We start from the raw sequence: 27,599 nt of genomic DNA, 5'->3' as shown, positions 1-27,599 counted from the left end.
TCAAAATATAGATTGAGAACTAAATAGCTTATGAAATATTTTCTGGTGAGAAACCTAATGTAAAGTATTTTAAAATTTATGGTGGTCGAGTATTTGTAAGAAAACCAGAAGTCAAAAGACAAAATAAATGGTATGACAAAGAACAGTTTGGGATATTTGTTGGCTATGCTGGCTATGGCTATAGACGACTTGTTAAAAATGAAATAATTCATACATACGTTCAAGTAATAAAAGAATTTAAAAAAGTAATTTGTTTTAAAGAAAATTTAGAAGAATCTATTTATCAAGCGAGATAAAACTGAAAGTAATGGTGTTAAGAAATTTGAATCTGATCTTAATGAATTTGGAAATGATAAATTTGATAGTAATGAAAGTGAGGACGAAATCGTGAATCGAATAGCCATAAAGAAAATTAGAATGAAAGAAAGGCCCAGTAATAAGATAGAGTAATCAAACTACACATGTAATATACGTTCATTATGTAAATGTGAATGTACCAGCAACATCTGAGGAGGCAGTATTTACAAAAAAGACGAATAATGGCAAGGAGCTATTTTTATAAAAATCAACCAAAAATCATACATGAGATATTACTGCGAAACAAAAAAAAATTTGAGACATGAAATGGGTACGACAAAAAAATGAAAATACATATAAAGCAAGACTGTTATTAATTACAATACTTTTGACAGAAAAAATACAATCAGAACGTATATTTACATGATTTAGTTGTAGATTAAATTGAGTAAGATTATAATACTCCAATGAAGATAAATTTAAAAGTTGAAAAGTCAGATTGTTGCGAAGAACAAATAAAATACAGAAATTTAATTAGCAAACTTTGATATATAAGTGTAGGAACTAAACCGTATATAAGACACAGTAGAAACTATTTAAGTGGACTTCAAAATTGTTAAAATGAGACGTATTGTACGTATACAATGAGGGTGTTAAAATATTTTGTAAAAACAAAAGATACGAAATCAATTCATGATTATGGTCAAAATAGTAAAATATTGGACTATATGGTAGATTTGGACTGGATTGATGATAATAATGATAGAAAATCGATGACAGGATACGTAATAAGATTGCACAATAAAGTAATTTTTTGGAAAATGCATAGATAATGTAACAAAATGTTCAACATTTGCTGAAAATTTTCGAAAAATTGAAAGTACATTGAAGTACAATGTTACTATATAAGCGGAAATAGCGAAGACAGCTTAAGAAATGCGCGCATCGTCTAGAGTTTACGCAGTAAAAACAGTTAGTTACTAGTCATTCGTGTTATGATTTATAGACAATATAAACCGTATTTTTTCAATTATTCCATCCTTTATTTCAACAAATTTATAAAAATATTACTACAAAATTATTACGATTGTACCGATCTTATGAAAAATTTGTTTGCTAGTATATCTAATACAACAGGTTGATGGATTACATCTTGTACACTAGCATTAATATCATAAGGAAAATTTAGTACAAAAAACATTTACAGCTCAAATTGAAAGTTAAACCATAAGTTACAGACCTATATGCAGGATGCACGAGGGTAAAGGGGAGGGCTGGCGCCACTAGTCATTTTAACATTGTGGCTTATGGGCTTTTAGGGGAACTTCGCCAACGACAAACACAGGAAAAACTTGCAACCTAAAAATCTTGAACAAAACGAGAATTTATATTTCTCAATGAATTCTAGGCTAAATGTTATGTCAGTTCTTAAAAACATAAAATATATTATACAATGTTTAACTAACTTGCAATATGAAAAAAAAAGTATTTTATCTTTGATCTATGATGAATGCTCATTATAAATATAATAACATAATGGTAGAATGGTAGGTCTCTTTTTTATTAAAACTTAACATTTTTTATTGTCAAAGAATTAAATAGTTATTTTATCCAATAAAATTTATCACAATTAAATGCAAAATAATGTGGGCAAATATAAAATCTGCAAATCCTCTTTCTGGTCCAATTCCACCAAAAAAATTTGAATTATGTGGATTTACTTGTAAGCGGAGACACACTGCAACATAAAAAAAAATTCATAATTAACAAAAATAAGACTAGTAGAGTTACGGATTGCAAATAACCTCAATTTTAAAGAACGTTACATATGTTTAACACTATTATTGTTGAGCAAGTGAAAAATATGACTGTTATGAGTATTCTAACAACGAAACATTATTTATTAGAGTATGTTGTTAAAGTCATAAATCTGCTGGTACGAAGACGTACACAAATAGAAAGTACATCTTATTTTATTCATGCTTGGAATCTTTATACACCAGATAAGAGTCTTAAGAATTGATGTTTTTTAGGTAAGATTTTATTTTTACACTGTATGTACATAGGTAGAGAAACAAAAATGTGCATTTGATACGCGACAATGATCAATGAAAACAACGCCTAGACCCTGCCTTGTCTTCCTAGCATAGGATAGCTCGTATGCCTGAAGTGTACAGGAAGTGTGCGTCTGATACAGGGCAAATCCCCACGAAGTCAGCGTGTAGCGAGCCTCATGAGAAACACACAATACTATGCTCAAAATACGTTACTACTAATGTTGTGAGTGCATGGCTTCTAGCTGCGAAGAAGACAAAGGTGTTAGTATGTTTTAGACCACATGGCCTCTGGGATCTCTGCTGTGTGAAGAAAAGAGGGGAGCGGTGCGTGTCACAGCAAGTGGCTTATATAGAACTTATGTAGAGGCTTCCTATATTATATTGGAAACTCAGTGGTGATAAGCAGCAAGCTTCCCTCCACACCTCCAATAAATCTCCAACGTTGCCACTTACTCCCCCACTTTCATCTCTTTAAGCTTCCCTACATCAGAAAAACAATTTATATCATAATATTAATTTTTTTTACTGTGAAATATCTCTTATGTCCATCCACAAAAGCAAAAATGCCCCTCTACACTTTCTTACTAGACCCCCCACAGCATTCTTATCGACCCGCGAAATAAAGAAAAAACGTGGTTATTTCGTACTAATTTGAGGTTATTTTGCCGCACCCCTAAACTTTCTCCTCCATATTATCCTCATTATTAGATAAAGTCCCTTCTGCTCCCTTACACTCCCTCCACAGTCTCCTACAGTCTCACCATTGCAGCACAATACAGTATTATGCATTACACAAATATGAGACTCGTACGAATATTTCTACTATAAATGAAATAGGTCTTAGAGCCATACGGTGAAGATATGCGTTAAACTGTCAATGGCCTGAGAGGAGCTCGGTGGGATAATAGTTAACCTCACCGTGGTTACACTCTTGCCACGGACTTAGGACTGGTATAAGTTAGTCAGTCTACTTGCTAACATCAGTCCTGTTCCACACCTGTTCCTAGAGTTCCACGCTTGCCTCCCTACAAGCGTCATGTGACTCAGCCCTACCTGCTAGAAACTTTGCTCTGAGCTCCTGCACCAAAAATACGATAGGTTCGGTTCTAGAGATCACCATTCCTGCGGCCGAAGAAACCGTGCAGTACGCACAGGCGACTCGCAGGGCCCTGACTTGCTGCACAGGTGTTAAGCAATTTTGGAACCATGCCATCGCCAACGCATTTTCCTAGACCTCCGTGCCGTACAACAAGATGGAGTTCGACACCGACGCGACGCGAGTATCTTTTTTTTGGACTCTTGTAGCACGTTGACATTTGGCATCAGAATAGTTTTTTTTTTTTTTTTTTTTTTTTTTTGTGGCTGGAGGGAAAATGCCTTGATGCACACCACAGGGACTACGGTAGAGTAAGAAGAGCGGCACTGCATCAAGGAGACATGACGGTTAGAGGAAGAACACCGCTGCCACCGACGCCAAGAGGTCAATGAGCAGATCCGTCGACTCCATAAGGAGGTGGCACGCCTCTTAGTGGAGGCGCGAGCAGTGGAATATTTGACAGTTGGGCACATCAGCCACGTCAGCTGCAGCGGTACGTATAAATTAAAAGGAGTAAAATACTTTAAGAAATGAAAACACTACTGCTATTAGTGCGTAGGCAGCGCACAGTAGAACGAAAGTCATTTTTTTCACAGAGATTAAAATATCTCCTGAACAAATGCAGCTTATAAGTCCACAAATTTACGAAAAATGTCTCCAAACAAAAATATATCGCTTAAAGGGGTGGAAATAACCCTTCAAGTTGAAAAATCGGCCAACACTAGCGAAAATTTGATATATCTACTTTTAGTTACAGTAAATCATCGAAAATTACCGTGGTTACAGCAGAACTACATAATTAGAAGCAAAAGCAGTAACTTGGTTGAACTCACGAGGGTTGAAACTATCCCTAAAACCGTTGAAATGAGAAAATTTATTAAATTTTTGCTCTATAGCTTTTTTTCTATTTTATTTTGCAAACACTTACGTAAATTAAAACTTCATGATACACAAGAAAACTACGGGTAGAAACTACCCTTGTGAAACAGGATTATATTTTTTTTATCTTTCTTACTTACCAATCATAGAATAAAAAATTTAAAAAAAAGCAAAGCTTGAGAAGAAATGTATGATTTGTAATTTTTTTTTTTACATTATTTAAACCTAGATTTATTTTTAAGAACACTAAAATAAAGAAATTCCTTAAGTCCAGAACTATAGAATCATCGTTTAAATTTAATATGAGTAGATACACTGTAAAAAATGCTGTAGTAAAATCACTATGCTCAGCATAGGTAAAGTGAAGACCTATGCTCAGCATAGGGATTTTACTAGCGGTTCGTAAAATGTTTTTCCCGGATAGTAAAATTAAATGTCAAGATAGTAATTTTCAGCGAAGCCGAAATCTTCAGAAATTTTTTGCGATCGTATAGTAATTTTACTATCCCAAGCGTAAAAGTCATATCTAGGATATGAGAAGCACTATCGTACTGTTCGTAGTTCCATTTTTACTAAAAGGGTTATGTTCTTATTTCTTCACATTACAGACACATCGACACACACAATTGAGAAACGAGATGATTTGTAGAGATCCGAAATATTTAGCTATTGGTCTACTAAGGTGTATACCCACGATGTCATGAAATGATACATAACCTGAAAAGTGTTAACTTTCCAGAATTCTTTCGCTATATATACAATATACCTAATACTTCCTGATTACAAATTTGTAAGAGCACTGATGATAAATTTACTTTTAATCCTTATCACAATTATTGATTTTAGTGCGAGAGCGCGAAGCACGAACTGTAAATTAGGTAGAAATTTACATGTACATTGATGTAGTCAATGCGAGATTCCCTTATCCTTATCAAGAGTAATAGCTGCACGTAACTTTAATACTAGATATGACTTTTACTATCTCGTGTAATTTGGATCAATGTACTTTTACCATTGGAGCGCAATATTACTATTATCTCGTATTTTTCCGAGGGATGTTAAACGTATTTTCACTATCGGAACGTAGAATCTCCATCGTCTTGTAATTTTAATAGCCGATTGTATTTATCATGCAGCTAGTAAAATTGATATGCTGAGCATAGGACTCACTGTTACCTATGCTGAGCATATTATTTTTAATAGCGGATAGTACTATCAATACATTGCTAGTGAAATTACGATGCTCAAGACATAGTTTTCGCTATCAGATATCATAATCACTGTGCTCAGGATAGTAAAAAAAGTTACTATCCGATAGTGATTTTACTACAGCATTTTTTACAGAGTATATTTCATATATCAATGTTAATTGCTAGATTGAATCATGTAAAGTTCGAAACTACTTAGAACGTCTTAAAAAAAAAAAAAGAAAAAAATAATCACATCTAAAATCTTCTTTGTTTTCTTAAATATTTAATGAAATGGATGAATTTTAAAATGTTTCGAAAAATTTTAAACAAAAAATGCACCAAGTACGATGGTATTAATAAAAATACCATAACAGAAAAATTGCAATAGATTAAAAGTGGTCTAATCTTTAATGAACTTTCATTAAATGAGTTTTTGAATAGTATGATTAATAGAATATTACGTACCTAGGCCAGAAAGTGGGGCTATTACTGACTGCGCTATATTATCGGCCGAGCCGAAGGTGAGGCCAGCAATGTGTGGTAAATAGTAGCTCTACTTTCTGGCCGTGGTACGTATACTTTTTTTCCTTACTTCTTTGCCAAAAGTTCGTCACCAAGATTTTGTTTGATCTAAAACTAGCAGCCCCCCGTCTCGGCTTCGCCCGAGATTTACTAAATAAAACACCGTAGTGTGTTGACATGTAATGTGAAACATTTTCAGTTAGAAATTTTACACATATTCCTGATACATCTCAGAACAAAAATCTTTTTATTAAAAACATATTTTTCTGGAATCCATATAGTTTATTTAGTCAAATAATAAGGTGTAAAAATAAAACAAAATAATTATGCTGAAAAGTACCGTGCGTTCTTTATGCCATAAAATAATCAGTGGCCATAAGAAGACGTTGATTTACAGTTTCTCTCGTGTAATTCACGAAAACGGCTATTTTTAAAAGCTGTTAAGATTTTAAACCCCCAAAAAATTTACATTGAAAAAATATTTGTTTTCTCATATCTCACAACTTTATTACCAGAGCAATAAAGTCCTGGACCTTAAACCCTACGTTTTTTTTGCCACAAAAACACAAATACATTTTTTACTCATTGAAAAATCTGAAGTAGGATCTTTAAAGATTTTAGAGATTGCTGTGAGGATACAATGAAAAGCTGATCTTTCACGTAATGGACTCTTGAGTTGTCGATTTTGACGCTGCTGTTTCAATCTCGATAAATTTTCTGCGTCAGTTTCTTGACGCCTAAGTAAAATTGTATTTATTAGATACACTTGAAGTTTCTCTTCTAATTCAAACTCTTGCGATTTTTGGCATGCTTAAAATTTGTGTGACCCCTAAAAGCTGTTTTCTGTCAACTTTGTTAAGTTCTAATATATTTGTTGGCATCGTAGTTCGACGTCCGATGGCCCTAAAAAAGACCGGTGAGCTTTTTAAGTTAACTCTTTCTTGACTGCACTTAACGGCAATTGTGACTGCCTGGATACCTTAGAGTGATCTTCTCTGGTCTGCTGTTGAAGCCTCAGACTGATCAAGAAAAAAATTACAAAGTTCGAAGCTTTGGAGCTAGTTACAGAGATTTTTTCCAACGTTTCCTGGTATAACGTCGAAGACGTTAGTGTCTAAAGCACCTTTTTTTTGCAGACTTAGTTGTTTTAATGATCTTAGTTGGAGAGATTGATTCGTGATGCTTGCCCGTTGGCTCAAGGTTATTTTTCATTCATAGCTGTTAGGTTCGCCCAGCGCAAACTTGGAGAGGATAGGTGTAATTCCTGGTTGAATGCGTAGAGTCAAGAGGGTATTATAGGGTCGTCGGTCGACGGGGTTCCCAGCCTTGCGACGAACAACTCCACTCGTGACGTCTGCCAGTGAATGACTGACTTGGTTTAATAGTCACTGGCCTTACATAGTCTTTTCGTCGACGAATAACGTTTCCGAAAATGGTAGTAAAAATATATTTGAAAATATATTGGTGAAATTTCCAGTTACTCCTTATTATTATTTTTGATGATGAAGAGCGAGCTGTGGGTAGCTTGGAGTCTCTGAGTACGGAGACCGTACATGAGGGAGGTACGCCGCTGATCAAAGAAAACCTCGTCTTTAGGTCGTTCCCCGGATAACCAACCGCTCATAGTTAGTCGGAAAAGTGGGCCTGGAGAATACCTTCTCTGTAGGTATGTTGTTGGCACGACCACTAAGAAGTTAGACGTTGTTGCTGCCCGTACTCTTCAGAGCTATCTTCACTGGCTTACATTTGTAGTAAAAAATTCTCTGACAGCACCAGGCCAGATTGCAGTACGGCCACATAACTCTGAAGTGTTGGAGCAGGTTGTGCTTTGGCTAGACACGTCTCCTGGTATTCCGCCGGAGATGTTATCAGTTAAAATAAATTTTTTTTGGTGGAACTCATCACTCCTGGAGGTTCAGGAAAATGGTAGACCTAGGTCACTTACTCATTAGAGAAGAGTGTTGTCGGTTACCGGGATACCCAGCTGCACGACTATATGACTCTGAAGATTGCAACGTTGCGTGCAACGGAAATAAAAATTTTTTTTTTTTTTTTTTTTAATAAAAATACTTTCAATGCTTTAACAAGTAATAAGAAAGGCCCCCAGCAATTTTTGGATCATAAAAATGTACCCTTCTCAAGATATAAGGGTTTAAAGATTAATTCGAAAGTATAGGCGTCAAAAATGCGCTTAGGTCTTTAAAACTATTAAAGTGAGATTCATATAGTGTATATAGATCAAAGTAAGTTTTTGTCTACGCAATAACTCATAAAAACCATATAAAAAGAGTTCCTCTTAATGATACCTTCACGATATAGCAATGACCCATATAACCCAATAACCCAACAAAGTTAAAATAAACTTTATACGCATGTACAAATGACTTAAAAAAAAAAAAAAAGATAATGTATATTTCACGTCCTCATAAACTTAATATATTGAATATTTCATTGTGAAAATATCCGTATTAGACCAAAATTTTTGAACATTCTGTTACCGTCTGGGGTATTATTTTAATAATTGTTATATATTAAAATAACCATTTTTCTTTAAATTCGATCGTTTTACATAAATTTGAATATTGAAATATCACGCGCAGCTTCGACTTCAAACTTTGCACTTAATAGTACCGTCTACTGCTCGCCAGGTGGCAACTACTGGTCTTTAGTGAACATCGCAAGTAAGAAGGCAACGTAAAGTATATAAGAAGGACTGCGTGACGACTATCGAGATCGCCTCAGATCATGCATATACGTGCAATGCATGAATCACTCACTTGGTATAATTAAAATATACGAAGCAGTGGTAGTAAAAAAGTACATATTCAATAAAAATCACTGTACACTAAACCACTCTATTACTTTCTTTAAACCTTACCATACGCCCCTCCTATCTCTCTCACACGCCTCATAAATATATACATGTATATATTGCCTTTGGTCCAAGACCCAGAAATCTCTCAATATCGGGACGATCTTCAAGGTGACATCGAAAACCCCTATTAGGTCGTAAAAGATTACGACTCTGACATTACCCTCCTTCAACGCTCTAAACTTCGACGAAGCCAGCGTACCCACTGCACCTACGACGTCAGGGCGATACCACCTTCATCGTTTGTCCACGAAGGGACGACTTAGCTCTCCCAAAGTGATAGCAGTTGCGTTTAACTACACCCCCCTTGTTCAAAGTCGCCCACCCCCAAAGGCCACTTTTAACAATTTGGCGCCCGACGTGGGGCCTCCTCTAAGGAATTCTCTGCTGCTGCAGGGAGGTATCTGCGAGCCTCAGAGTCAATCATTACCGCCGACTGACACACGCCTATCAGCAACCAACAACACTCCTTCTAGGTGGGGAGAAACACCTAGTGGCGCTTGACACACCTAACCTACAAACCCAGCATCAAGCACGGGGAGGATATGGACCTGAAGGACCAACCAACTTAGAAACCCGTGAGCACCAGTTACACAGCAGGTTCTTTCATCTTGCAACGAGCCTCCGTAGAATATGAGAAACGGGTATCAGCCTTTGTAATCGGTGGTAACATTGCCACTGAAGTCTCTCGGGCCCAACTTAGGTTGGAAGGCAACTTCTTTACTCAAGAAGCAGAGAGTCGACAGAGGGCATGGTCATCCTTTAAGAAATAGGCAGAGGCCATTATTCGCCCAGGTCAACGAACTCTTCGGACACTTCGGTCCACAAGCCGAACTGACTCAAAACTACACCACCTCTACCTAAGCTCGCCCGGATAGAGGTCGCCGTTTATGCTCGAACACCCGCTTCGACATCACGCCGATGCTTCTCTACGGGCCTCACGCTCCAACACCACCTTGAACGACGCACCACTTACGCACGTCCAAATAGAGGAAACTGATCGTCGTCCACGCTAGAATACCACTCTTCGACACACCGGCCTCAGTGCTTCGTATCACACCGAAGCTCCTCTACGAGTCTCTCGCTTCAACCGCACGTCAGACGTTCCACCATCCGAGCTCGCTCAGAGGAAACTGATCGTCGTCCACGCTCGAACACCACTCTTCGACACACCGGCATCAGTGCTTCGTATCACACCGAAGCTCCTCTTCTGGCCTCCTGCTCCAACTCCACCTCGGACGTTACACTACCTAAGCTTGCCCAGAGGAAACTGATCGCCGTTGATGCTCGAACACTAGCTTCAACACACCAACATCAATACTTTGCATCACACCGATGTTCCTCTACGAGTCTCTCGCTCCAACTGCACGTCGGATGCGACACCATCCATGCTCGCCTTAACGGAGGAGGCTGATCGCCATCCGCGCTCAACATCTGCTTCGACACAACAGCATCAGTACTTTACATTATGCCGATGCTCTTCTTCGGTACTCATGCTGGAACTTCATGTCAGACTACTCACCATCGTAGCTCATCCAAACAGAGGGGACTGATCGCTGTCTATGCTCGAACACCCGCTTCGACATACCGGCATCAGTGCTTCGCATCACGCCGAAGCTCCTCTTCGGGCCTTACGCTCTATCTCCACCTCGGACGACACACCACCTAGGTGTGCCCGAAACAGAGGAGACTGATCGACGTCCATCCTCGAACGGCTACTTCGACACACCGGCACCAGTACTTCGCATCACGCCGATGCTCCTCTTCGAGACTCACGTTTCAACTACACGCCAGACGTCATGTCACTTAAGCTTGCCCGCTCGGAGGAGACTGATCGTCTTCCGTGCTCGAACACCCGCTTCGACTCACCGGCATCAATGTCTCGCATCACCCCGATGCTCCTCTTCGGGATTCGCGCTTCCATTTTACGTTGGATTATAGTACAAAAAAAAAAAAAAAAAAAAAAAATTAGACTAGATTAGAAGATTAAGTCAGATCAGTCATCTGTATTAACCTCTTGATTTTTGTTTGTATGAAAGATTACTATTAGATAAACCCGTTTTATTTTCAAATAGATCTATAATTTTTTCCATTAACACAAAAAAAGGGGGCCAATAATGCGTAAAAGAGTGTATGTAAGCACATCCATGTCAGAAAAATAATTTTCACCGTTGCTGCATAAATTTGCGCTCCACTCACCTCTCCGAATTTTGAGCTACATTTTTCCCCTAATCAACAATGTGATAAACGTCCTTAGGTAAAAAATTGTGAAAAAAAACGCAATAAAAATTATTGCATTCGAACAGTCCAAACCTTTTTTTTCATTTTTTAAAATTTTGAAAAAATATGAAAAAATTGTTTAAACAATTATTTATTTATTTTTAAAGTAACAAATTAATGATAGGTAAACAAATCTTCATTATAATACGTCATGAAAGCCACTCTTCTAATATATACTAATTTCTAAATTTTCGGAACATGTACGTAAAAAATTAATTTTATTAAATAAATAAATTATTTATTTATTTAATATATAATCAAACCAAATGAATAGGGACACAGTAAATAAAAATGTATATTAAAAATAAGCAACCAACTGTACGACAAATAAAAGTAATCGAGTTTGTCACATCGTATTAGCTCATAGCAGAATGGGTAAGGGCCTTGACCAGTTTAGAGCAGGTCAGGGGTTCGATTTTTTTTTCGACTTAAACGAATTTTTCGACGTTTTTAAAGTATCAACAAAACATTCATAATAGAAACTGTTTTTTTCTTTATACATGGATTTTTTTTATGTTTTTGATAATTTCCGATTAATAAAGCATAAGCACAGTACGAAATTTTTCTAATGAAAATTTTTTTTTTGGATTATACACTTTTTTATTGACTTCTTGTTATTTTGAAAACTGCAAATAGGATTAAGTTCAAATGGACAAAGGGATCTTTTTATGAAAAAAATTCATGAAACGTAACTGAGAATCAAAATAATTTGAAACAGATAAAAGTTAAATATTCATATAGAATTTTAAAAGATGCGAAGCTAATATTTATTAGGAAATTTTGCACTACCCAGTAAATAATCACTGCTCGTCGTTGGCTGGCCGCACGGGTGCGATTTGCGAAGTCGGTTAAATCATTCTTTTTAATATACTATGGAAATAAAAAAGATTTTTACTCGTCTAAATTATTTTGCAGAATTATAAATTTTCGGTCAAGGAAATGGATAAATGTTCATCGAACACTAAAATACTATTTATTTGTACATAGTTGTTATAATAGTTGTTGTGTGCGTAATAATTCATTGTATTGTGGCATTTTTATATTTACGTGATGTTGAGTATAGAGTGTTTAAAATTCCGAAATATTTTAAGCTGTGCATCTTTTGAAATTCTTTATAAATATATCAGTTCTACCTGTTTTGAATTGTTTTTATTCTCAGTTACGTTTTATAAGTTTTTTTTTCTTAAAAAGATACCTGTTTCGTCCTTATTAGACTGTTTTCAGTACTAAAAAAAAAATCCTCACTTCAGACTATGATCAACAGATGGGAAATTCTGCAAAACGAAAAAAATCCTTGTCTCTCAAAGACTTTTTTTTCTACCTCTAAAAGTTTAATTTGGACTTTAAAAAAATCTTGAGCACTGCTGGTAAGCTGAAAAACAAAAATCGCATCCAGCAATGCCTGCATGGCTGATGTCTCTCCCCTTGCCTCTCTCCCCGCACCACTTCATATACTCTGGCTACCTGTACTGCATGTGGTAGAGCATGGAGGGGGTATGGCTTGACTTCGAAGCCATGCACAGCTCACAGTGACTGCGCCCTTTTTCTCACTTACTTTTACAGTAAATGCTAAAACTGCCTTTATTAATTTTTTTCACAAAATTTTGTGAGTATTAAAAGGTAAGTGGGAGACCTTATTGATAGGAAATTTTCTGCCCTACACGGATGTATTTTCATTTTTTTTCTATATTTGCTACTAATTACGAGATACTAGTGAAGTAAACTTTTATTTTTAACTTTAACATTGACCCACCGATTAAAAATTTTTTAAATTATTTTTCCCGTAATCAGTGTACTAATCCTCCACCAACATAACATTTTTAATGTTACCGTTTGGATACAGTATGACTTTGGATCTTTCAGATCCTATAAGCAATCTAAACGTGCAAATAATGCGCTGTTCATCTACGCACATGTACTTACCAATCTGAGAAGCCGACAGCCGTTTCCGCAGATCATGGTTACTATTGCCAGCAGCTAAGAGTGCTAAGCTTTGTTTTAATGGTGCACCATATGTGTATGTGTATATTCATGTGTGTGTGTGTGCATAAAACTTTATTTATTTTTTATTTTAGTGCTTTACGTTCGGCTCGCACTTTTCGGTCATTTTTGCGATATAACCCTTGTAATTAAAAATTTTGGAAGACAAAAATTGTTGGAACTTATAACTTCCATAAAAACAAAGTAATATTAATCAATTTCTATGCATTATCAGTGGCGTAGAGCCTGCGATAATAAATTTTCCCTAAATTTCCGCACTTTTCGGTCATTTTTGCGATATAATCCTCGTAATCAAAAATTCCGAAAGACGAAAATTGTTTGAACTTATAACTGTCATGAGTACAAAGTAACTTTAATCACTTTCTATGCCTTTTAGGTCATTTTTGCGATTTAATACTCGTAATTAATAATTCCGGAAGACAACAAGTGTTCAAACTTATTAGTCTCATTAGTACAAAGTAATTTTTATTAATTTTTATGAATTATCAGTGGCGTACAGCCTGTGACAATAAATTTTCCCTAAATTTCCACCCTTTTCGGTCATTTTTGCGATATAATAATCGTAATTAATGATTCCGGAAGACGAAAATTGTTAGAACTTATAACTCTCGTAAGTGCAAAGTAAAATTAATCAATTTCTATAAATTATTAGTGGCGTACAGTCAGTGATAATAAATTTTCCTTAAAGTTACGTATTTTTCGGTCATTTTTGCGATATAACAATTGTAATTAATGATTCCGGAAGACGAAAATTGTAGGAACATATTGATTTGTATGGAGCTTATTATTTTACTGTAAGTTCAAGCATTTTCTGTGGCGTGCAGCTTATGATATAAGATTCCTTCGAAATGTAGGTATTTTTCAGTATTTTTTTTAATGATAAACTCAATTAAAAAACAAGTTGTCGAACACGAAAAGTGCTTTTTGACGCCCATACACTCGAGTCAATCCCTAAACTTTTATATCTCAAGAAGGGTACGTTTTTATGATCTAAAAATTGCTGGGAGCCTTTCTTATTACTTGTTGAAGCATTTAAAGCAATTTATTAAAAAAAAAAATTTTCTTTCTTTTCGTTGCACGCAACGTTGCAAACTTCAGAGTCATACGACTATCATCGATCTACATTCTCGATGCAGCTTGATGAACTGCCGGTAAAAGAAGACAGAAATCACTGAGACTCTCTGGCCTACTATAACCACACTTATTTAATTCTGTTGCAGGTAGCTTCGATTTTCTGTCGACGCCACCTAGCGGATCCTACTGAACTAAAGTGAAAAGCTGGTGTATTTTTGCAAAACTTTGAGCATACTTATTGCTATTGTTATTTAACTTTTCAAGATAAAAACCATTCTAAAACTATCTAAGAAGTGTCAAGAATCGGTATGCAAAATTTCAGCAAAATCGGTTCAGTAGTTTTCGCGGTTAGCGATTACAACGGTTTTAGCGACTTTACTTTATATATCACTAGCAGCCCCCCGTCTCGGCTTCGCCCGAGACTTACTAAATAAAACACCGTAGTGTGTTGACATGTAATGTGAAACATTTTTAGTTAGAAAATTTTACACATATTCCCGATACATCTCAGAACAAAAATCTTCTTATTAAAAACATATTTTTTCGGAATCCATATAGTTTATTTGGTCAAATAATAAGGTGTAAAAATTCAAAAAAATAAATATGCTGAAAAGTACCGTGCGTTCTTTATGCCATAAAATAATCGATGGCTATAAGAAGTTGTTGATTTACAGTTTCTTCTGTGTAATTCACGAAAAGGGCTATTTTTTAAAGCTGTTAAGATTTTAAACCCCCAAAAAATTTATATTAAAAAGAAATTTTTTTTTCTCATATCTCACAATTTTATCACCAGAGCAACAAAGTCCTGGACCTTAAACCCAACATTTTTATTGCCACAAAAACAGAAATACATTTTCTACTTATTTACAAATCTGAAGTAGCATCTTTAAAGACTTCAGAGATTGCTGTGAGGATACAATGAAAAGCTGATCTCTCACGTAATGGACTCTTAAGTTGTCGATTTTTACGCTGCTGTTCCAATCTCGATAAATTTTCTGCGTCAGTTTCTTAACGCCTCAAATTGTATTCATTAGATAAATTTGAAGTTTTCTTTCCAATATACCCTTTTGCGACTATTGGCATGCTTACGACTTTTATGACCCCTAAAGGCTATTTTCAGTCAACTTTGTTAATTTTAATATATTTGTTGGCAAGGTAGTTCGACGTCCAATGGCCCTAAAAAAGACCCGTGAGCTTCTTAAGTTAACTATTTCTTGACTGCAGTTAACAGAAATTGTGACTGCCTGGATACCTCAGGGTGATCTTCTCTGGCTTACTTTTGAAGACCCAGACTGATTGGAAGAAAAATTACAAAGTCCGAAGCTTTGGGGCTAGTTGTAGTGCTCTTTCCCAACGTCTCCCAGTATAACGTCGAAGACGTTGGTGTCTAAAGCACCTTTTTTATTTGCAGATTCAGTTGTTTTGGTGATCTTAGATGGGGAGATTCGTTAGTGATACTTGTCCAGTGGAGGCTGTCCCGTTGGCTCAAGTTTTTTTTCCTTTATAGCTGTTATAGGTTTGCCCAGCGCAGACCTTGGAGAGGATAAGTGATTCCTGGTTGAATGCTTAGAGTCGAGAGGGTAGTATAGGGTCGTCGGTCACCGGGTTTTCCAGCCTTGCGAAGAACAACTCCGCAGATGACGTCTGCCAGTGAATAGCTGACTTGGTTTAATAGTGCCCGTCTTTAGTTAATATAGTCTTTTGGTGGACGAACCGCTTCCGGAAATGGTAATAAAAATGTATTTGTTGGCAAGGTAGTTTACACTTAGGTGGCCCCTAAAAAGAACCGATGAAATTGATGGTTAAGTAGGGAACGTAAATACTTATAATGGCCCTAAAAAGCGCCAGTGGTGAAACTTCCAGGCTATTCTATATTATTATTCCTGATGATGAAGAGCTGGCTACGGGTTGCTTGATTCTTACCCTGGGAGTCTCGATGTATGGAGACTGTGATGGAGGGAGGTACACCGCTGACCAAAGAATATCTCGTCTCGGGTCGTTCTCCGGATAACCAACTGCTCATCTTTAGACGGGAACATATGGGTAAGCGCGTTGGAGACGCGACGACCAAGAAGGTATAGCCGTTGTGGTTTTCCGTGCCCCTCAGAGCTGTTTTCCCTTGCTTACATTTGTAGCCACAAATTCTCTAACTATACCAGGTGGGATGGTGGGACTGCCACACAACTCTGAAGAATGGACACCTAGGTACCTTCCCCCTCAGACAAGAGTGTCGTCCATAACCGGGATACCCAGCTGCAGGACTATTACCAGCATTCTCCGTACAGCTTGTTGAGCTGCCGAAGCTCGACTATACAACTATTGATACGCTCCGGCCTATTATAACCACACTTATTTAATTATGTTGCAGGTAGCTTCGATTTTATGTCGACGCCACCTAGCGGATTTTACTGAACTAAAGTGAAAAGCTGGCGTATTTTTGGAAAACTTTGAGCTCATTTGTTGCTATTGTTATTAAATTTTTCAAGATAAAAACTATACTAAAACCATCTAGGAAGTATCATGAATCAGTGTGCAAAATATTTAGCAAAATCGGTTGAGTAGTTTTCGCGGTTAGCGATTGCAACGGTTCTAGCGACTTTGCTTTATATATTAGTAAGATTAGTATTAGTAAGGTGAAAAAATTAAAAGCACTGGATTTTGCCGTTTAAGGTGCTTGATTAATAATTGACCTTTAATTTATTAAGGGTGAGAAGACTTAAGCGTACTGGGTCATTTTTTTATAAGCAATTATTTATTAACACCATGATTAACTAAAACTAGAAATACTTGGGCGTACCGGATTATATAACCGAAGTTTGCAACGTTAAATATAATTATTTTGTTAAAGGAATTTTATCATTAATAAGCATTTTAAATTATGTGAGATGAAAAGACTAGAGGGCACTGGATTATTCCGTTACAGGTGATTGTTTAATTAACGCTTTTATTTATCAAAAACGAAAGGCTCGAGTGCGAGTTTTTTTTTGGAGGCGTTTGTTTGATAATTATTATCATTAGTTACTGTGAGTGGGTAAAAAAAATTAAAATTTTTCATTTAAACGCTGAACAGTTATTTTAACTTTCAAATTTCTCATGCTCTCTTACGGTGTGGTGGCGCTCTACTAAAACTATATGTAAAAATTTACCAACGATTTCTTTTAATGTATAACAGAAAGAGTTTAACATTGTCTTTAAGTAAGGAACAGTTTAGCCATAGTCTTCTTTATGAATATCAACAACAAAAAAAGACAAAAGATGCCTTTGAATCATTAAATAAAATTTTTAGTGATGATTTTATAACATATCCAACTGTCACTAGATGGTACAAGCGGTTTAAAAGTGGTGGTTTGAGTTTATGTGACCATGAACGAGAAGGTATTAAGTCCAGAAAAGTATTTAGGTAATGATTTGCAAGCTTTGCTTAATAAGAATACATTTCGGACTCAACAAGGATTGGCAGAAGTGCTTGGAGTTGATAAAGCAATAATTGCCAGACACTTAAAACTGATGAGAAAAATGGCAAAGGCAGAAAAATGGGTTTTACACCAGATAAAGGAAAAAGAAACAAAATTGAACGAATCGATACTTGCTATTTTCTTCTTCTTAATCATCATGAGAAGTCGTTTTAGTGGAAAATTATAACAAAAGATGAAGATTGGATTTATTTCGCTAACCCCAAGCAGAAAAAATCATGTATTAATCTCGGACAACTCTCTACGTCAATTCCAAAACGCAAAATTTCTACAGATAATGAAATGTAACAATGCTTGGCCACCAAAAAATTGGCCCCAAAGCCTGGCCACAATCACACTTAAACGATTCGCACGAATTTCTGTGGTTGTAAAAAATATTTTCATCTATATTCACACTAAGGGATTGTATACACTTCATGGTTTAAAGTTATTTCGATGATACTTCAATCCAAAAATTAAAAAAAAAGTGTTTCTAGAAAGAGACATTGATCGGCTGGCTAGGCTTTAGGACATTTGCCACCGTGACCTCACTTTAGGTACATATTACTTAATAATTGGCCAAGATTAATTGCGTACAATTTATACGACTGGCCAGTTATTGCGACATTAAGTTTCGGCCACAGAGACGCGTTTTTTCTACAGTAGTCAAGAATTGGGACATTTAATTAAGTCAAATAATAAATAAAAACTTTTGTCCTGTGTTGGCAAAAAAATTATTTCTTCTGGATACAGCTTGGAATGTCATAACTATCAATTAACACCCATTAAGACGAAATTTTACGTTTCTTTTTTATATTCATGGAGTACTTTAGAAATTGACCTAATAAAATGACAGAGCATTGATACCTTTACCTAAATGCTTCGAGTTTGGTGGGATTTAAAGGGAATTTTGTATTGTGAGCTGCTACAACTTAAGTAAACCGTTATAGTAGGACATAATTGTCTACAACTAAACTAGTGAGTACTGGCGAGTTAACATAAATACATTTTCCGTAATTAAAAGAGAGCGGACATTTTTAAGCTAGGCTAGTACAGCAGATTCTACCGCGGTGCCTTGTACATAACGTTTTTTTTTATTCTCTTTGCCTCAGATGGATTTAGCTAAAATGTGTCCGTGTCCGATCAAGGTCCATAAGTATTTTTTCTTTGGCGGACGTGTAGTTTAGCCCAACCTTTGAGAAGTTGGCTTCATGACATGCTTATTACGACAGTGCTACCAACTTTGAATTACGGAAATTATGGCTGAAAAAGTGGCGGATTTTGTTAATTTTATTTTATGAAATGTTTAAAAATCAATATTATTTTTAAGAACTTTTTTTTTGTTAGTTCCCCAGATACGTGGTTGTTTACTCTACTGCTGGTACTTGGTAGAATTTGGTTTCTTTTTACAGTGCCAGTAAGCGAGCGAAGCTCTAGGGAGGCCATTAGTGATTATGTCAATAGTCTCGTTTTTAAAATTTATTCTAAATATATCCACAGGATTCGGTAATTCTTTACTACTTTCCGCTCTTGAGTAACTTACACTTTTGAATTTAGTGCTTTACATTGTGATCGTAGCACTGACTTTGTTGAAGCTAAACTTCTCAAAGGGTGGGCTAAACTACACTTTTACCACTTTCTGAGCCACTTTTCACCCGAAGAGGCTTTGAAGCGAAAAAATTTCAAATTGATATTATGCTGCAAAAATGCCTTGGAGTAGATATTTATCATCTCTGATCGTTTCTTCTAAGTTGTTTACTCTAAACAGTCGATTAATGGCCGTTACAGTAACATTTCTAAGTGTAACGAAACACCACAGCATTTTGATACAAAAGCTGTTGTGAGTTTAGTGTTAAAATTAAGTTTAGTAAAGCAGGTGATACAAAATTTCCATACATTAGATACTTAGATGCAGCTCAAAGTAACAACTAAAATAAGGATTAGTCATGAAACAATAGATTAAGAACGCGATTTCTGAGAATATGGCAAAGCATTTCGGAATTCTTAAGCGCCCTAGACGACACTGTACAAATTGTTTTATTGTAATTAAGTAACATTTATAATAGTAAAGTTGTCTGTACTTGGCAAGATATAAAATTAGAAATTTCAATAAAAATTAGCTTATGAATGTAATATTCATCGACTTACCTCCCAACACAAAACATGCTACACAGCATATAAACCCACTCAAAAAGCTGTTGAATGGGAATGTACCTACTAAGCTGCAGTAAATAAATTGGTAAACTGCTGTGATTACAACATATATAAGATATGAGTCAAGAAATTTCAGTTTTTTTGGAGTCGACTTAATGTATTCTTGCCACAATCTGCCAAGAACTTGGATAAAACTCATGATTTACAAACTTTTTTGAGATTTGGAAAATTTGATGACGATAGGAAAATTTGATGACGATAACTACATTGAGCGAACGTCTAACTTGATTGGTATTCGTTATTCGTGCAACGGCCACGTCTCGCTTTTGATAAGGGTGCTGTCACAGGGAGAAAACAAAATATGCAACGCACCACAGACATCAGACATATAGACTACTCTTGCAATGTAAGGCACTGAAGCAGCGATGGCAATGCACTCTGCAAAGGTGTAATGCACCTACACCTTAATGGGGAGGTGTACTGGCATGGGAGAGTTCACTCTTCATTCTAGGTGTACATGCTTAAAATATATACTGAGTTGCCAACGTAAATGTGTATATAGTCTGTCTTTTGCACTGCTACTAGCATTTGTGTAAACAATAAACCGTTTCATGTTATAATTAATTTATATGAAATCAGTAATTGCAACAATTCATTGTTCGACTCAAGGAATCTCAGTATTTCATATTATCTGTTTTTTTTGTGTGTTGGTCATTGATATCTGCCAAAATTATCTCACAGAAAACAAATTGTTGTTTACACTTTCATGCATAAACTTTTAAAAATCTGGTAAATAAATAAAAACAGGTATCAGTGGGGATGAAATGGTGCAGTTTTGTTTTATATTCACCTGATGAACCTACAAACTTAGATATTACTGTTATAAAATCTGATATTTGACAATTTCTGGGTTAGGTAATATAGTGCTTGTTTTTAACAGTGATGCAAAAATTTGATGCGATACTCACTGAAAAATGTAACAAATTTTTTTATATGTGGTCATACTTAAAAATTACACAGTGTAATGAAATTATCGTACTGTTTCAGAGCATACATTTTTTCAAATTATTACGTGTTTCGACAAACAAGGATTGATTGGTCTGGATTTTCAAAACTACGCAATGATGAAACACAAAAAATTGAAGCTGCTATTTGTAATAATTGCAAAAAAGTTTTCCAAACAATAAGTGAACATCGATTCCAGGATCACAGGTATTTATTTTATATTACTATGTAATGCACTATGACTTTTCAATTGCAAACACTTCTCAAGCAAACATTCTTACGCCCGACCAGTAGGAAGCCTTATCATTACATACAATGTTATATCGCGTATTTTTTAGGAACAACTGTAGCAGGGGCAGAATGAAGAATGATTTAGATCCAAATGATCTCAACTGTTCTATGGATGTAGACCAGGTAATGCCTTTTTTAATAAAAATTTTATCTCAAGACAAACAACAATTGTTGTTATACTTGTTACATAACTTAAATTTTCTTTTCGTACTCTTTTATTTCCCAATAAGACTTCTACGCTTGTTCAATACTTGCTATTGCAGAAATAGACAGTTAACAATAAAAAAAAGCGCTTATTGAAACACCTGTTTTTAAATTTAATTTTTAATGCAGCAGTACAAGATGAGATTTTGACATACAGGTACACAGTGATAATATATATGTATGTATAAATATACCTCCTTACACGTGTATGTGTCTGTATACAGCTTAAAAAGTACTAAATACTAAAGAAAAGCATTATTTATTAATAAAATCGAATCCTCTATAATATCGACAAAATCACTGATACTTTCCTGAATGTATAGATCACTCCTTAGGACATATAGAATTCAGTTTATTGTAGAATTGTACTCATTAAAAATCATCTACGTTTCAATCTACAAACCCTACTTTACTTTACGGACTGTCTGGAGATAAAATAAGTTTCCTACCTCATTGATGGAGCCGACTTGAATTTGTTAATAATATTATTTAATCATAACCAGCCTCTTTATCGAGAAAAAAAGTAGACGAACATTTTCCACAGAATTATTTAAGCCCTGTTGTAAAAAACCATATAGTTTCAGCATATGGTGAAACCATGTGGTGAAACCATGTGGCGAAACCATGTGGTTTTTAAAAATAATCATTTAATAAATGAATTGCTGTGTGTGCCTTGAATATGCCGACGCTTCCAATGAAGGCTAGCACAACTCAGGCTTTTACGAAAACTAGCACTACTCAAGGCATTTGACAAAGACTAAAGTAAAACCCCGCTGAAAATGTCCTCGAGGATTTCCACGAGGAAAAAAAGTCCCCGAGGATTTTTTTCTATAGAATTTTTTTCGCTGAATACGACGTCCAGGAGGTGCGCTTCAGGAAGTTCAGCTTTCTCAAGCTCCCAGCGGTCGTGCACGATGTCTAGGTGGAATGAGTAGCAGAATACGACGTCCAGGAGGTGCGTTCCAGGAACTTAGGGTTTTTTTAGCTTTTAGAGGTTAAAAGTGATGTCCAGGTGTATATGCATGACGAAGATGGTGTCCAGGTGTCACGCTCCTGTGTCTTATGGTTTTGTTAGCTTTTAGAGGTTAAAAGTGATGTCCAGGTGTGTGTGCATGACAAAGATGGTGTCCAGGTGTCGCACTCCAGGAACTTAGGGTTTTTTCAAATTTTAGAGGTTAAAAGTGATGTCCAGGTGTCACGCTCTAGTAACATTGGTATTTTTAGCTCTTAGAGGTTCAAAGTAAAGTCCAGGTGTGTATGGACGACAAAGATGGTTGAATTGACAACTTAGGGTTGAATTGTGCAAAAAACTTAAGTTCCTGGAGCATAATACCTGGACATCTTCGTCGTGCACACACACCTGGACATCACTTTTAACCTCTAAAAGCTAAAAAACAAAAGTTCCTGGAGCGCAACACCTGGACACCATCTTTGTCGGGCCCACAAATCTGGGCATCACTTTTAACCCCTAAAAGCTGAAAAAACCCTAAGTTTCTAGAGCGCACCTCCTGGACGTCGTATTCTGCTACTCATTCCAACTAGACATTGTGCACGACCGCTGGGAGCTTGAGAAAGCTCAAGTTCCTGGAGCACACCTCCTGGACGTCGTATTTGGAGAAAAAAATTACAGAGGAAAAAATTCTCGAGAATTTTTTTTTGCTCGCGGAAATCCTCGAAGAAATCCACGCCGATATCAAGGCGGTTTTCCTGGATAAAATTTTCAGCGGGGAAGCTTACATTCAACTATATCCAATCATATTGAAATTTTGCATGCACCTTAAGTTTTAAAGATAGTACAATAAATTATATTCAATTATAGAGTAAATTTAATATGACAGCTATCACAAAATGGCAGATTACATATTTTTTTATAACCCCCCCGCCCCCCGACATGGGTTGGTATGGTGAGTAGAGTACAGCAGGTTGTATGACATTGTTGTTGTTGTCATTTTAAATGATGCAAAACGGAGGATTATCGTCTTCTTTGAAACCCCCTCGATGTGGGTATCGAATGAAAGAAAATGACATGTCAAACACAACTAGCTGTGTGACGTCATTTCAAATTTGAAAACTTTCGTTTGTCAAACATTTTTTAACATCACTAATGTTGTGGAAGGATAAGTAATCTACCAGTTTTTGGCAGCCACTTTATTGGATTAAAAATAACAAAATTTACTTAATTGCATTCTAAACGTGAAACGCCCTAACTTACTATACCTATGCTAAGGAGGTTTTGGAAAAATAGTTTATACGCCATCTCAAGGCAGTCACCATATTAGATTTTGTATGGCGTCACTAAGTATATCGTAGAATACTCGCTAAATCCTTATATTCAATACCCATATCAAGGGAATTATAAATAAATAAATAGGTAACCCACCATTTTGTGTCGGCCACCATTTTAAATTTAAAATGACGTGACACAGCTAGTTGTGTTTGACATGTCATATCCTTCCATTTGATACCCACATCGAGGGGGTTTCAAAAAAGACGGTAATCCTCCATTTTGCATCAGCCGCCATTTCTTGTATTTACAATAATGTCACAATTCCCGTCGTATATGTACTACTTGTCATGTTCTTTTATTTGATACCCATGTTGGATGGATTGGGAAGAAAATGGTTATCCGCCATTTTGTAGTAGCCGCCATGTTGGATTTGAAATGACGTCATACAACTTGCTGTACTCTACTCGCCATTCCAAGGGGGTTATGAAAAATTATGTAACCTGCCATTTTCTGATAGCTGCCATATTCCCTTTACTATATAATTAAATATAATTTATTGTACAATCTCCAAAACAGAAGGTGCACGCAAACTTTCAATATGATTACATATAGTTGAATGTAAGCTTTTCCTATAATCTTTGTTAAATGCCTTGAGTAGTGCTAGTTTTCGTAAAAGCCTGAGTTGTGCTACTCTTCATCGGAAGCGTCGACGTATTCGAGGCACACACAGTAATTCATGTATTAAATATAGAGCGCTCCAGTGGCACAGTAGTAGAGCGTTTGCCTTCCGTCCGGAGGGCTCGGGTTCGATTCCCCGCTCCATCCACTCGCGGAACCTCTGTGGAGTTTTTTCTCTACATGTTCGATCATCACTGTGATAGCTCCTGACTCTTCAGTGAAAATCCGTGCCGTCGCAGTCAGTAATTGAAAAATAACGGTGCAAAAGCTATAAAAAAAGTCCCACGTGGCACAAACTGGAAATGTGGCGTATCGGAGTGTCATTTGTGCACCCACTGCCATTAAAATAACAATAACAACAACAACATGTATTAAATGATTATTTTTAAAAACCATATGGTTTTTTACAATAGGGATCCTTGACGATTCAACGAGATTGATTGAGAAATGAAGGGGAAAAATAGAATCAGACGTCAAAGTAATAACGTTGTATTTGATTTTTCGTCTTTCTTTATCAAATTAAAATCAGTCTGTCTTTAATGTAGCTCTATTCGTTCTTTGCAAAAACAAGAATATGCGACAGCTATTTTTCTGTAATAAGTTTAATTAAGAGGGTTATAGCGATATTCGACTTGTCGACAGATTTCGATAAAAAAAATTCTACAAGTCCATTATCATGTTTTCTATAACACATTAAAATTACAGTTAGCCTGCCCACGTGGTTTTCAAGAAATAAAATCATGAAGTTGGACTCTCTTACACAGGCTCTTATGGAGACGTCTTCACAACGCTTTTGCGACGTGTCCGTTTTCAACCATAACTCTAAAACCAGTCGAGAGAATTTTGTAAAAAAGTAATATGTTAGTGTATAATATGTGTTGAACAATATACTAAAATTTGAGGAAGCCCATCGTCATAGTTTGAGAGATGTTTCAATTCAAAGTTCAAATGTAATACTATTAGTATATCTATATAGTGCGGACTAAAAAAAGACTACATGTAGGAATTTGGTTTTAAAGCAGTCCTTTATTATTTTTTCACTACTTTTTAATCTCTTACTGTACAATACAAAATAGTTTGCATCATTCATCAAGGATAATCATGTGATGAACAAATAATTAAGTAAAACTAACTTTTGAGGTTGAATATACTGCAATAACCCCCTTAAAAATTAATTTTCCTACTTTGGGCGTTTTTGAAAGGCTGGTGTGGAAAAATAGCGTTCGCCACTTATGTGCATCCGACCAGGGCAGTCCCAACGGTCCCTCGGGCGTTGCTTCGCAACCGCCTTCGGGCCCAGGGACCACCCTGGAGAGATGCACATTTGTGATGAAATCTACTATTTCCGCCCTCGGGTGGTTTTGGGAGGCTAGTACTTCCTCGGGCGAAAAAGCAGTTTTCCGGAACTCGTTCGAAAAGTCTCCTTTACGAACCTCGTTACGTCCCTCGCCTTCGGCTTGGGCCGCAAACCTCTCGGTTCGCAAACAGAGACTTTTCAAACTCGTAGAAAAACTACCATTTCTCCCTTACGAGCGCAAAGTGAGGGCCCAAAGTTCTTTCGGTACCTGTGTCATGGTGCAAAATTGAACTTTCCCGCCCTAGGGCGCAAAGTACTTTCCCGCCCTAGGGCCGAAAGTACTTTCCCGCCCTAGGTCAGGAAAGTTCCCTCAGTAAGATCTTGGTGCATGAAGTTAAATATTGCACTCTAAATGCACGATATTTTACAAATTTGAGAAATATATACATTTTGTTAATGTATTTACGTCTATGTACATGTAGTTACGTATATATAATAAATACCTCATAAAAAACATAATATGAATAGTACATTACACACCTACAGAGTTAATATAAAGAAGGTCTCAGATCTTACGTGTGTTGTCGTCCGAAGCGAAGCCAAGGGTTATAAACGTGAGATCTAATTCCTTATTACTTCCCGTGGTGGGTATACGATTTTCTTCCCGCACGCACGAAATAAAAAAAACTACTTTTCCTACTTCGGGCGTTTTTGAGAGGTTGCTGCGCCCTCAGTAGGAAAAATAGGGTTCGTCCCACATGTGCATCCGACCAAGGCGGTCCCAACAGTCCCTCGGGCGTTGCTTCGCAAGCGCCCTCGGGCCCAGGGACCGCCCTGGAGAGATGCACATTTGGGACGAAATCTACTATATCTTAATGAACTTTCAAATCTTATTGGACAGTCGGGGGGGGGGAGCCTGATTTATTAATCGAGTCCGTTCTATGTTCATAGTTTGTTTTTTTTTCCTCGGAATAGTAGTTAGTCCCTAATTTTAGAAGTTGGATCTCAATTTTATATTGATCGAGTCCGTTTGATGTTTTTCAGCGGGGGCTTCGCCCCCGTACCCCCACCGGGGCTGCCGGCCCTGGACCCCGCACTACCTTTATTACAAACCTCAGTTCAAATCTTCTTCCAATAGAGATGCAAACTTCTGACAAAATATACTATTTTGATAATTTTTTATTTTATCTCTTATATATCGGCATTTTGATATTTTTTTAATCGTTTGTCCTAACTTTGCTCCCTTGAGGAGAGTAGTAGATTTCGTCACGAATGTGCGTTAGATGCGCATCAGTGGCGAAATCTATTATTCTCCTCAAGGGAGCAAAGTTAGGACAAACGATTAAAAAAATATCAAAATGCCGATGTGTAAGATAAAATGAAAAATTATCAAAATAGTATATTTCGTCAGGAGTTCGCATCTCAATTGCGAATTCTATTTTTCCTACCGAAGGTACACCAGCCTCTCAACAATGCCCGAGGTAGGAAAAGTAACCAATTATACTTCTTACATACCTATTTCTAATCAAATGAATCCTCAATTATATATAAATTGTATCCTCACTTTTCACCCTTAAAGAGAAAAATAGGATACGCAACTCGGGCGCAAGCCTTCGCGCCCTTGTGCGCACTTTGCACCCTTCGAACACTTTGGGCCCTCGGACGGAAAAGTACTTTCCCGCTCGGGCCCAAAGTGTTTGGCGGGCGCAAAGTGCGCCCGTGGGCGCGAAGTGGGACTTTGCGCCCTAGTGGCGTAATATCGACGCCTCCGACGAAGAACCGTACAGGACGTCAACTTACAATGCTAAAGTAAATGGTAACGTACCGTCCTGTACGGTTCTTCGCCGGAAGCGTCGATATACTATTTTTTGAAAATAATTGCACTCACAGTAAATAATTTGTTCTGCGAATTTGTCGTAGAAATAATGGCTGATACACATACTTCTCGCATCCGAAAATAATTGAAAATTTATTTCAGTATAATCTATTGTAGTTTAAGGAAGGCGAAAATTCGGATCATCCG

The 27,599-nt window shown here is 36.5% G+C and overlaps 1 protein-coding gene across 1 annotated transcript; it reads right to left on the bottom strand.

Moving 5' to 3' along the window:
• Positions 1-1,837: 1,837 nt before the first annotated feature.
• On the bottom strand, positions 1,838-20,207 carry Dad1 (dolichyl-diphosphooligosaccharide--protein glycosyltransferase subunit). The gene is made up of 2 exons (XM_014352328.2): positions 19,869-20,207; positions 1,838-2,035 (listed from the first exon to the last, which is right to left on the bottom strand). The coding sequence occupies exons 1-2, from the start codon at positions 20,071-20,073 to the stop codon at positions 1,905-1,907; spliced, it is 336 nt and encodes a 111-aa protein (XP_014207814.2). The 5' UTR covers positions 20,074-20,207; the 3' UTR covers positions 1,838-1,904.
• Positions 20,208-27,599: the final 7,392 nt, after the last annotated feature.

Source organism: Copidosoma floridanum, unplaced genomic scaffold (genome assembly GCF_036245765.1).
Source record: "Copidosoma floridanum isolate Cflo_tuat_1 unplaced genomic scaffold, Cflo_Japanese_pri ptg000030l, whole genome shotgun sequence".
Taxonomy (NCBI): Eukaryota; Metazoa; Arthropoda; class Insecta; order Hymenoptera; family Encyrtidae; genus Copidosoma; species Copidosoma floridanum.
Note: the sequence above shows the minus strand (reverse complement) of the source record. Positions and strands in the feature narration are given on the sequence as shown.